This window comes from Heteronotia binoei, chromosome 6 (assembly GCF_032191835.1).
Source record: "Heteronotia binoei isolate CCM8104 ecotype False Entrance Well chromosome 6, APGP_CSIRO_Hbin_v1, whole genome shotgun sequence".
Classification (NCBI taxonomy): Eukaryota; Metazoa; Chordata; class Lepidosauria; order Squamata; family Gekkonidae; genus Heteronotia; species Heteronotia binoei.
Genome location: NC_083228.1, coordinates 88,929,158 through 88,941,906, shown reverse-complemented (window position 1 = coordinate 88,941,906; position 12,749 = coordinate 88,929,158). Strand labels below are relative to the sequence as shown.

Genomic DNA, 12,749 nt, shown 5'->3' with positions numbered 1-12,749 from the left:
GTTGGAGTCAGGGGATCCCCTGGTTTGGAGGCCGTTCCCCCACTAAAGGGTTAGAAAGTGGGGAGGGGGAGGGAATGTCTGCTGGGCGCTCCATTATACCCTATTAAGACCAGTCCCCATAGGATATAATGGAGAATTGATCTGTGGACATCTGGGGCTCTGAGGGATTTGTTTTTTTGACGTGGAGGTAACAAATTTTCAGCATAGCATCTGGTGCCTCAAAGAAGTTTCACCCAAGTTTCAAAAAGATTGGACCAGAGGTCCAATTCTATGAGCCCCAAAAGAAGGTGACCCCATCCTCAATTATTTCCAATGGAAGGAAGGCATTTAAAAGGAATGTGGTCCTTTTAAATGTGATGGCCAGAACTCCCTCTGAAGTTCAATCATGCTTGTCACAACCTTGCTCCTGGTTCCACCCCTAAAGTCTCCTGACTCCATCCCCAGAGTTCCCATATATTAACTGAGTTGAACCTGGCAACTCTATTCTAACCCCACTTCTGGACTAGAAGCAAGAGCACCTGCATGTTCTGTTCTTGCTGGAATGTTTGCATGTATATAACAAAGTTTGCCTCTCAAAAGGAGATGGCAGGTATGGATAGAAAGTATGTGATGAACCATAGAGGCGCTGTGAAAGACAAACTGAACAAAGCTGGAGAATATATAAAAACTGCTATAAATATGCTGGTGTAGGTATCATTTTATTCTGAGCTTGCACAAATAGATTCATATGAAGTGGAAATTATTAAAGGAATTTCAGTTTAATGTGCCCTCATTCCTCTTCCCCACACCAAGTGAAATCATACATTTCATTAAAGGGAACACTTTTTTACTGCTGATTCAGTCTTAGTATTGTATTGTCCCAATTCAACACATTGTTCTGTCCTTTGCCCTTCACTGCATAGAGCCTCTTAATTTCAAAAAGAAGGATGAATTTACACCAATAGCAGAAAAAAGAGCATCCATATAATCTGTCTACCTGGACATACTATTTACTGTGTCTGCTAGCAGAAACTGTAAACCTGGCTAATTTGCCATCCCCAGTCCCCGGCCATTTTGTTATCTTCATGCCTATAAAGATGACAGACTTGCATTTTAAAAATACGTGCGAGTCTGGGCTGAGAGGCAATTTTTAACGGGCCTCAGGAACTGTGCACATCCCTGCCTGGCACCTTGTCCTAGTCTGCGCATTTAGGTATCTGTCTCCTTGTCAGGCTGTGATTGTGTAGCAGGGAAATAACGAGGCGCACACTTACTGATTGAAAATGAGGTATTTTACTATTTGGCACCAATAGTAAGGTTCATTTGAGCATCAAGGCTCCCCAAAATAATGAACCCCGCACACTTCTCAGACCATCCGCTTTAAGCAAAAGCAAGCATGCAGGCTGGCCCCTTACACGTTATCTGATTCACTTCCTCCCTCCCCTTTCTCCCTGGTAGTTTTTCAGTGTGTCTGCTTATCTAGTCAGCAAGGAGTTTCCTTATAGAAACGTGTCTGCCATCAATACACATCTGTGACTCACACCCATTTGGGCTGCCTGGTTTTAACAGTTTAGCAAAAGCTCCTCTGAGGGGGCCTCTTAACAGTCACTCTAAATGTTGCTTCAGACATTCTCTTTTGAAGGCACAAAACCATATTTTCATTTATTATTATTATTGGGGTGTTCATAATTATTCGGGGGTCTCCCCTTCAATTGCAGGAGTGAACCTGACTGAGAGAAAAATGCCCCTGGAAAGAGGGTCTGCATGAGGAAAAGCTGCAGGTGCTGGCATGCTCCTTTCAATAGTACCCCTATGGTGTGTGTTACAAATGAACAGGGCAGGTTTTTTGTTTTTATTGAAGATCTGGTACATAGCTGAGGTTGGGCTGCGTTGTGTATGATCTCATCAGGGCTGTCCTTTCCTTCTCAGTGTATTGCATTACATTTATTGAAAATTGTGTGGGAGCTACTATACAAATTCAGCAACTCTTATTTAAAAAAAAAAATCAGAGCTATAATTCCTGAAGGTGACTATGTCTATGTATAAGAAATGCATGAAGATTATTTTGTGTTTGCTGAAGCAAAATGAAATAAAAAAGGAATGTTAACTTAAAGTCCTGAAAAGTCCTCCTTGTACTTTACAAAGTGTGATGCAATCCGCCAACAGCACAAGACATCCAGTGAGCAATGCTATAGGTTTACAACATTTCTGGGGTTAGAACTCTAGACATGAGGGACAGAATACGGATTTGAATCCTGCAAAACGAGGAGTTAACTTTTTCCATCCCATGCACTGTTTTATATTGAAAGGTGTTGAACTTCAGTAGTATGGAAAAAGATGGACATAGTATGCATACTTATTCCCCCCCCCCCAAAAAAAAACCAAAATACTGGGGCTAAAAACAGCCTAGGGGAGCACTTGCTATCAGAGAAATGGCAAGGGGGATGAGTTACCCCTTCTTTACTTAACACTGATTGGGATGTGGGTTGCCTTGTGGATGCTTCTTAGAGGCAAATTACATATCTGAAGTTCCATCTAAAAAGTTTGAACCTTAGGCTAGAACAGTTCATGTTGTGTGTGTAATTGTTTGCTTGTTTTCTTCAACAACCTGGAGAGAACTGCACCTCCAGATACAATTTTTGGTTGTCTGTGACCTAAGCAGTGAAGCTAAATATAAATTGGAGGCCTCTTCCCTTCCAAAGCTCCCTCTTTTCTAATTCCATTAAACCTGTCTTTCCTTACAAACAGTTAAGATTGATGCACAAAGCCTTTTCTAGCCCATTTTTGATATGACGAATTATGTGACTGTAATCCAGACTATCTTTTTGCCACTCTTCTGAAACTGAATGATGGAGTGGCAAGTTGTAATGTAAAGGTGTGGCTGACCTCCTGATGTCAACCTGATTTAACTGTACCTCACTGAAATGAGCTCTAAATTGTGTGTATGAACTACCTTTTAAAATGGGCAAGTTGATGGGATTGCATTGGGTTCCAGAAGAAGTTCCTAGGAAGCCCAGAGAAACCTTGTTCCTCCTCAGAACACCTCTGCATGCTATTGTATATGGTACCAAGCTCCAGAATTCTTGTCTTTGTCTGGAGGAATTCCTTCCCCTGTTGATCAGTATTACATGGAAATGTGACATCATATTCTATCTGGCTTGGGTTTTTTTTGTTTTTTTTTAGGTGATGAACTGGAGTATATTAGGCCCAACCTTTACCGGAACATTGCACGACAGCTAAACATCTCCCTGCACTCAGAAACGGTGGTGACGGATGCCTTCCTGGCAGTGGCAACTCAGATCTTTGCTTCAGGTGTTGTACCACAATCCAGAGCGGGGGAGGGGAAGGACAAAGCAAGGTGTGTAAGCACAGGCATGTTTTAGGAACAGCCTGCAGGGTGGAGCCCATTTGGCAAAGGATCCTAACTAGAAGCAGTTGGCAATGGAGACTTCACTAATGATTTAATACGAACCTGTATGTGTTTTTTGTCTCTTCCACTTTACCAAGTGAAGAGATTATCACACCTCTTTCTGTTCCTCTTTTCCTAGAAGGGGAAGTCAGTTTTAGCCTTTGGGTCACTACCCCTGTCAGCCATTACTCCCTTTAGCATTCAGAAATCTCTAGTTTCTTCTTTTCTGTGACTGCTGAAATTGAACCCATTCCCAGCTAGCTGGCATTCCTCATTCACTCCTAGATGCCTGCTTTTTGTGCCTTGGAGGGCGGTGGGAAAACCAAAATTTGGGATTTGTTATGTGATCAAGGGTTGTTATTTCATCCTTGATATATTTGAGCTGGGGATTACGTACCTGAATTTGACTTGAGTATATTGATTGACCTGGTTTCCTTTCACTCTGTATTTTCCACATACTGGCACTGCAGAATTGATTTTCTTCCAGAACAAACAAAAACCACTTTAAACCAGAATCAAATCAAAGTACAGTAATTAAAAAAAAATCTGCCCAGTTCTCCTTTGTGAAATAAACTGAAGTCCACCTTGCTCTTTGCCTTTAAAAAAGAACGAAGAATTTATCTTTGACAGAGAGGCAGGGAGAAGTGTCTATTTGTTTATTCCCTGTCTCTCTCTCCCAAGGGAATCCAAAACAGCTTGCAACATTGTCCTCTTCTCCATTTTAATACCATGTCAACAATCCTGTGGGAGGTTAGGCTGAGAGAGAGTGACTGGCCTAGTGAACTTCCATGGGGAGTGGGGAGTTTGGACCTGAGTTTTCCCGATCTGACACTCGAACAACTACTGCATGCTTGTATATGATGGGCAGGGTAGGAAACCACTTTAGCACAATGATGCAGCTGATATGTTGCTTCTGGACAAAAATAAAAATGTAACTGTAAGCCTCCTTCAGCAAAGAGTTTGGAAATTACTGGCAAAGGCGCCAAACCGCTGATATTTACAAAACAGCCTGGCCCAGTACAGAGCAGCTGTTCTTAAATACTTTGTTCATTTGTTGACTTTTAAATTGTCAGGACAGAGATTTTCTAGGACTGACCCTGGATTTCTAAGAGATGACCAGCTCCCTGTTTTACTTCTATGAGCTGTTAATTCACACCCCAGTGTGCACAAGTAGAATGCTCATAGGATAATATTTCAGAGGGAAATGGGCAAACTGAGGAACATTTCAGCATACTAGTGTCCTAAAATAGGTGTGTATGAGGGGGAAACGTCAGATAATACTTACTTTGGCATCTGAAAATATGTGCTTCTTCCTGAGACGGTGTATGATTTATACATTACAGGATATACAGGTTGGGTTCAGGGTCCCCATCCTGTGTCTGTGTATTATTCAGACATGAGTTATAGAGAAGCTCTAGTCTTCTGTCCTGTGCCATTTCCCCACTCTGAAATGGTTCTAGGGGTGCATTTGAGGAAACTCACACATGTTGACTAGCCACTTTTAGGACTTCTCAACTGGCCCTAACTCAGGATTCCTTGTACTTTGGCTAGAAGCAATTTGGGCACAATGGGGAAGGGAGAAATATTTCTCTTTAGGTGTGGAGCCTGGAAGCTGGAATATTTGGTGATGAGGCCAGTGACATCTGCCATGTTTAAATTAAAATCCTGGGATTGCAGTGTAGATTGACTAGGGAGGACTAAAATGGAATACATTGGAGATTGGTGGTAGTGCACCAGGTATGCACCAGAAGGCCTTTAAAAAGGTTGGTGCAAACAACCTGTATTTATCTTCTGCAAGTCAAGACAGAAGCACAAGGAGTAGAGTCCTATGGCTGCCCTGTGCTTGCAGAAGCTTTCTAGTTTTCTTCTTGAAGCTGGTGAAGGTTTAATATGCACAGTGGTGAATCTCTGCTCCCTTTTGTAGAAGATTCCAGGAAATCACCCGTGTTTTTGAAATGTGTGCCCCTTAACTTAATAGTTCTCTTTGAATTGTGAACTCCTGCAGTTACCCTTGGTTGGTAGGCAGTGAACTCTAAAATGTCTGTCATGCATGGAAGCATTCCTTCAACAAGCCTCAATGACTTCCACTTTTGCTTTGGCCAAATGACGCCCCCCCACCTACAATTTGCCAAGCTAGCAGAAGAATGTTCCAAGGGTTCTTCCTCATCTGCTGGCAATTCAGAACTATCCACTGAATGTGTTTTAAATAGTCGTGAAAGATGTATTAGTTTTTCTCAGACTAACCTTCTGACTCAGAGTTATTCTCCATCCCCTCCTATGAATCTCATGAACTCCTCAAAGTGTCATCAGTGATTCAAATGACCCATTTTAGGCTGTTAAGAAGTTTAAGAGAGTGAATGTAATTCATTTGAAGGGACATTTTGACTTTTGTGACAGGATCCAAGCAAATAGTTAGAAGGCCCAATCAACATCCTGTTAAAGCCAGTAAAATACAGGCTGGCTTGTGCCTCAGACAGGCAGACATTCCGCTCTTTGAAAATCAAGACCAGATTTAGCAATGGAAAACAGAAAGCAGATGGAGGCAGTGTTTCAGGAATGAGTCTTTAATGTTAAAAGTTCTGTAATAATAGGATGCTTGATTTGGGGCAGGGGGGAAGGGGTTCCAAAAATAGTTGCAGAGGTAAAGTTGGAAAGGGACATGAAAACTGCCGCTACAGTGCTATGATGTATTTGTACTCTGGTACAAAGCTGGGTACAAAATACACACCAGCTGTGCCTCAGCTGTGAAGCGCTTCTACATGTTATTGTTTTTCTGTCTGAAAAATACATAAAATCAGTGTGAGCATCAGAAACCCAATTCTTTCCTCATTGCCACTATGGGTAAGGGCAAACGTCTAAAAATACATAGGTGCCTGTTTCACATCTGATATCCTTGGCATTCTGTGACAGTTTCAGACCCTCTTATGCATCTCCCATTGACTCTTCCATTTGGCAGCACCTGCTGGCCATAGAACCAGGTCCAAAGTCTAGTTCTGCAGCTTTTCTTTTCTTTTTTAACTGACTCTTTCTTAAACCTCAAATGGCAGCTCCATTGCAGTGTATAATGGAACTAAGGAAAACATTTGACTATATTGCTCCCATCACAGACTGCCTGGAGTTCATATTAGCAGGTAAAGGTAGGGAGACCAAATCTAGCACACTATATGGGGCAAACTACGACATTAGTTCCTCCACCACCCCTTTCCCTGTGGGAACAATTCAAGGAGGGGAGAAGGCTCTTCTTCCATTATTCAAGTATTCCAAATTCTGCTGACCCTCTGTGGTCAGAATAAAACCATACAAATATTACCCATGTCTGCAAATTAAGTTAGCATACCTTGTTTTGACTAATGAATTTGACTTTCATTGAATATTTTTGGAGTATAAATAGTCCATAACTTTAGGGTAAAAGATTGGGGAAGCAAAAACCTTGAGCCACCTGCCTTTTCCTCTCTTTCTTGTTCACTTGTTTGTGTGCTATCCATAAATACCATAGATGTTTGCTCCCCATAGCCTGAATATGGACCTTCATTCCCATGTCACTCTGTGATCAGTCAGCATTTAAGACCATTTTCACATCAATTAGTCCCCTGACTAGATTATAAACTGAGATGGCAAGGCAGTACCTTCAAGTGTGAGCTGTGGATTCAGCTCCCAGCAAAGAGGGTAGTATTGTTCTGCCGATTAAAAAAAAACAAAACCCTGTTCAACCAAGCAGGGTTGCCAGATATTCTCTAGGAAATTATGTCAATATCTTAGATGAGCTGAAATGGGATGCTATTGCTGTGCCTCTTATTTTGTTGCTTCCACCACCATCCTTCCTTGCTGTCCTGTGGAGCTCCATTTTTAAAGGGAATGGTGAAGCAGGTAGGTTCAGAAGGCTCTGTCCTATTTTTATCCTACCTTTCCTTGAAGGATGGTAGGGCATGGTTCTCTCTTCTTCCCTCACAGTTGCCCAATGAGGTAGCAAAGGCTGAAGGAAAATGCTTAGCTCAAAGACATTCACTTAATGCATGGTGGAGAGGGAATTTGAACCTGGGATTGCCTGATCATAGCTTGGGGGAGGGAGAATTTCCCCCCCCCCCCGTTGGTTTTTTTCTCCAATAAAGACACCGCCCCCCCCCCCCCCGCCCCAGCATGCAGACATGGCTATCCAAGAGTAGTAAATAAAAATGTAAAGGATCTGTCTTTGTCTCTTTCAGTGCCCCTTGGTTGTGTGGATCTGTAGTCTGAAAGCAAACTTGACTACTAGGCCAGGAGTGATGGCAGTTTTTTCTTGTTTTTGTGCTGCAGAGCTTGAATGCTGGGCTTGATCATAAGCTCTTGATGAAACTCTATGGGCGCTTGGAGTCCATGAACATTAGGCAATGGGTTGGCTCAATTTCTGTTTTGTTTGGACAGTTGTAGAGCTGCTAAAAGCAGAGTTTTCATGGATGAAAGAACAAATACGGAATGGGAAAGGGTCCTAATTGACAATATCTGGTTGCATTTCTTCTCAGTAAAGGACCTTTATTACAGTAATTAATCAACATGTACTAAAGCACTTGCAAAAGCATAAAGCAAACTTTCAAGTGTATGTCCTAAAGTTACCTGAAATGCAGTGCTTTAAAGAGGGCACTTCTGGAGGTGTTGTCCTACTGTGCCCAGGGGCTGACTAGATTATGATGTTTCCTGTCATAGGCCAAGGAAAAATGAGCGGGGCCATGAATGCCTGTCCTTCATTGGTAGCTACTTGAGGAGGAGTCTGCTTCCTTCCACCCTTGGTCCCTGGCCAAGTGCAAACTTTGCCAATAATACTGAGCTTAGCAAGCATGCACTGTTCAGATGCCCTATAAATGGGCAGAATAAACATAAGTGGGTGGGAAGCAGGTTGCAGTAGCAAGTCCCACCCTGGCTTCCATGCAGTCTCTGAAATGCATGCATGTGATGAACAACTAGGAATCCAACTAAGCAGGTTCTTGGTTGCATGGAGATGTGTGTTCTAGTGTACATGCATATGCTGTATGCACACACTCCAATGAATGTGTTTGGGCCAGGGTGGAGCTTGCCACTGTGGTTCCTGCTCCCCAGCACACTTTCATTCTGTCATCATAGAACACCTGGAAAAGATTTTTTTCCTGTTCCTGTATGAGAGCTAATGTGGTGTAGCAGTTATAGTGTTGGTCTAGGATTTGAGAGAGACAGATCTGAATCTCCATTCTGTCTTGGAAACTTGCTGGGTGACCTTGGGCCAATCATTCTCTCTCAGCTTCCCAGGGTTGTTGTGTGGATAAAATGGAGGAGAGGATAATGATGTAAGTTGCTCTAGGTGCACACTGAAGCAGGGTGTAAATGTAAATAAATAATTGCAGCTGACAGTATGGAAGGCTAGCATGTGTTGTGCCTGCATGATGTTGGTTCTGCTTTCCCATTCTGCCTCTCCAGCTGCTGAAATGTGGCTTTGAATGTTGTTTTGAGGACTGAAGGGAAGAGTTGTGTGCTTTGATCATGAAGTGGGATAGATTTATTTATACAAGCAAGGGAAGTGTGGTTTTGTGAGCTCAGAGACTGACCAGATGCTTTCTCCCACATGGCTTCCTGGAGCTTTTCCAGGGGTTGGGAGGCCGATGCAGGGGGCTCCTATCCAGCACATTTTCATTTGTTCTCCCTCCTCTGTGGTGCACAGTATTTACATACCTCAGCTCCACGGCTGGCTTCCATTGGGCTGCTCTAAAAAAATAATCTCAACAGAGACAGCTTTTTTGCATTACTTGCCAGCTGTGAAATGGAGATCTGTTTTTAAAGCAGCAGCAGTACACTGCTGTGTGGGGGTGGATTCCTTGCTGAACTCTCTGTCTCTGTCACTCTCTCTCTCTCTCTGGTTTGCACGCATTTATTAGCAGGACAGATACATCAAGATAGAAGTTGGGGTGGTTCTGGGGTGTCGTAAAGGAGCAGCTTATTTTTGCTGAGCTCAAATAGGAAGGAGGGGTATTTTCATTAGATGAAGAATGCTGCTTGAAGCACGTGGGTGGGCAAGGGGGAGGTAGAGGAACAAGCAGTCTGTCTCTGAGCCATCTGTGAACTCCCACATTCTGGTCAGACAGGGCTTTAAGTATTTTGCTACAGATGTTAAAAGATGGAGGAGGTAGGAGAGCTGGCTATCGTGTGACAGAGAATGGATGTTGCATCCTACAAAAATGGACCAAAAATCAGTGTTGGGAAGCAAACACTCAGGTGAAAGAAGAAATTAGTTTTAAGTGGGCTAGAGGTAACGAGGGGAGAGAAGGCAAAATGTTGCAGTCTGCTCTTGTCAGATCGTGGGAACTAAGCAGGGTGATACTTGGAAGGGTGACCACCAAGAAGGGAGAAGACAAAGGCAAAACCCATCTCTGCTTCTCACTTGCCTTGAAAGACTCTTGCTGGGGGTTACCTTAAGTTGGTTGTGACTTGGCAGCACATGTATGTGTATAGAAGTAGCCAGCATGTTAAAATGGGTATAGTCTGAGATTAGGATCTGGTAGCTCTGATTCAGATCCCTGCTTTGCCACAAAGTGTTGGGTTAGTCCCTCTCTTTCAGCCCAACCTCCCCACTCCGCCATGGCAGCTTGCTGGGTGGCCTTGGGCCAGTCACACACCCTACACTAGCCTGCCTCACAGGATTGTTGTGAGGATAAAATAGAGGAGAGAATGATGTAAGCTGCTTTGGGTCCCCAGTGGAGAGAAAGGTGGTGGGCTATAAATTAAGTAAAATATGGAACAAGTTTACATTTTTCGTGTTTATTAATTATAACTGTATAACATTAGTGAGCAACAAGCTATGTGTTTCACTGCTGGTTTACGCATTATGTAGAGGAAAACCCACATCTGCTGCCAAGCCTCCCAGCGCCTCTTCTCCCTGCTCACCCTTTTGGGTCCTGATGCACCATTCAGGAGCTGCTATCTTAGGTTATTGTGGGAGCCCTGCTGTGTTTGCCTCTGCTTTCTGAAGTCAGACAAGCAGCAAATGGAGCCAGGGACTTCTGTAGTAACACCCTCCCAAAGGATGTTTGGCTAGTACCTGTGCTACTGTTGTTTAGATGCCAGATAATAATGGTTTTGTTCTCTTGGAGTCAAGTTCTCTGAATTCATTCCTCTAGTGGCAAAATCATCCTATGGTATGAGGACACTTGTTCTAGCACAACAGGCATCATTAATGCAATGGATTCATAAGACCCAGCCTGTGGGATTTGTTTGTTTGCTGCAGTGAAGTTTTTAATTGTTAAATCTTGCCTTTATAAAAAAAAAGGAAAATAAAATGCCCACATGGTGAATAGCAATAGAATGAAACAAATCATTAAATGTAAAATACAACATAAAATGCCAAGAGCAGATAAGGAATGTAAATAACAGCATATAAATGCATGCATCAAATAGTGTACATAACGTAAAATAGGTCACTAAGGTTTCATAGTGGCAATAAAAATTCTTTATAAGCTGAAAATCCAGGAGATAGTTATCCAAAGCAGGAGAAGGAACAGAATAAATAATATCACCTAATTAAGCAAATGCCATCTGAAGCAAAACAGCTTAACCTGACATCTAAGTCATATAAAGGATACTAGTGTTAAGCCAAATACCCCCAAAATGAGGTTGGGGAATTAGTCAGGTGGGCACCTGGCTCAAAACAGGGATCTTTTTACCAATATATACCAGGCTCAACCATCCAGAGAGTAACTGCTCAATGAAGGGACTCCAATTTGATAAAAACCAGTTGTGCTTTATTTGGAATAATATAGCTCTTTCACACAAGGTAAAATGCAATTCAATCACACATTCACACAGGTCTAAGAGACATAGATAGATCGATAGGGGAACATAGATGGATACACTGACAGGGTGATATTTACCATCGTAGTCTTCCAGGAAGTCTCCAGTGGCGATAGTTGAGGGGATGGGGGAGGACCCGAAACTGATCAGGAATTGGGGATGGATCTATACAGCGGGATGCGGGATACTGATAGAAGCACACACGAGTGGAGTGGGGTCAGAGGTTATAAGGGCTCCTTTGGCCCCTTAGGGGATGGGAGGTAACGGGGAGGAGAGATGGGGAGGTTCTGTGATGACCACGGAGGTTGGGCACCATCAGGACCAATGGTGAGTTCCTTGATGACACCTGATTGGGTGTTTGCTTGGACCAATGAGCTTTACCTTAGTTCTGGGCATCCTAGAAACTTCCAGGTGGCGCCAGGGTCTGGGACGTCTCCACAGGTATCAGTATGGAAATAGTTGGGGGCATGGGATTGTTTGAAGAGGTGACAATAGGGAATCAAATATGCACCTAGGTCTCCCCGGTGTAGATCAAAGACTGGGATGTGCCAGGAAATGCCCTTCCTCTTACTCTTTGATCTCTTGGGCAGGGGGCCTCTGCCCAGTGTTTTGCTAGATAAAGAGCATCAATAGTTGAGCTGTTATTCCATTCATGGGCTAAACAGGTTGCTTGTGGGCTGAGGGTGACTTGAGGTGTGTACGTGAGCGTTATATCACGAAGGAATGAAGTCCAGCCTGCTGGGAAGATGGCTATGCTTGGTGTTGGCTTAACACGGTGGATTCCATGTCCAGCACTACCAAACAATTTGCCCGGACAGCTCCGTAGCGGCGCAGATCTCTTCCACTCCCTGGCTGGCCCGTGCAGCGACGGGGAAATATCCGTGGGTGGGCAAACGCTCTATACCTGGTTGGAATACCCACACCACTTGTATCTAGAAACACACACAAGTCCCGTTATGCCTCTGGGTAGCTTTGCCCGCACTCTCTAGCCAGACGGGAGCAAGCCCACTTCTCCAGGCGCACTGGCAACCTTGCTTGTGACTTATGTTTTGGGGAAAAAGGGGTCTTTTCCTCACACTAGGTGAATCTCTTGGGGGTAGGTATTCCCCAGCTGTAGTGCCACTGCAGAAAAGGCCCTTTTGTGACTCACTGCCCACCTCTGTTTAGATGGCAAAGGTGCCTCAGTAAACCAGCAGAATAGTACAGAAGCAGGCTGTCCTTCAAAGTACCTTGATTCCAGACCATTAACAGTTTCAAAGGTCATGGCCAGCGCCTTGTACAACAAACTGGGGGTCTTTCAGAATAGACATAATATGCACAATGCAAGTATGCATCTGTTGACACCCGGCCTGCAGTAGTTTAGAGCAATTGCTGTTTCCAAGAGGTCTTCAGAGTCAGCCCCGTGTAAAATGTGTTGGCAATAATATTCAAATCTTGATATAACCAGAGCATAATGGTACCAAGATCAGCAAAAGATGCTTCAAGCCACAGGTGCTACATGAAACACCAAAGATGTTAGGACCAGCCAAAATAGTGTGCAAACTTTTGATTTCCCACAGCATTTCATTGGGAT

At 43.5% G+C, this 12,749-nt stretch overlaps 1 protein-coding gene across 3 annotated transcripts in view; it reads left to right on the top strand.

Annotated features, from left to right (window-relative positions):
* The window catches only part of BOK (BCL2 family apoptosis regulator BOK), a 36,883-nt gene that overhangs the window by 20,057 nt on the left and 4,077 nt on the right, over window positions 1–12,749 (top strand). For 2 of the 3 annotated variants that reach the window (XM_060242141.1, XM_060242139.1), the window contains exon 3: window positions 3,163–3,291. The exons of the other annotated variant lie outside the window; for it this stretch is intronic. In XM_060242141.1, coding sequence (XP_060098124.1) covers window positions 3,163–3,291 — 129 coding nt within the window. The remainder of the gene's footprint in view (window positions 1–3,162; window positions 3,292–12,749) is intronic. 3 annotated transcript variants of the gene reach the window in all.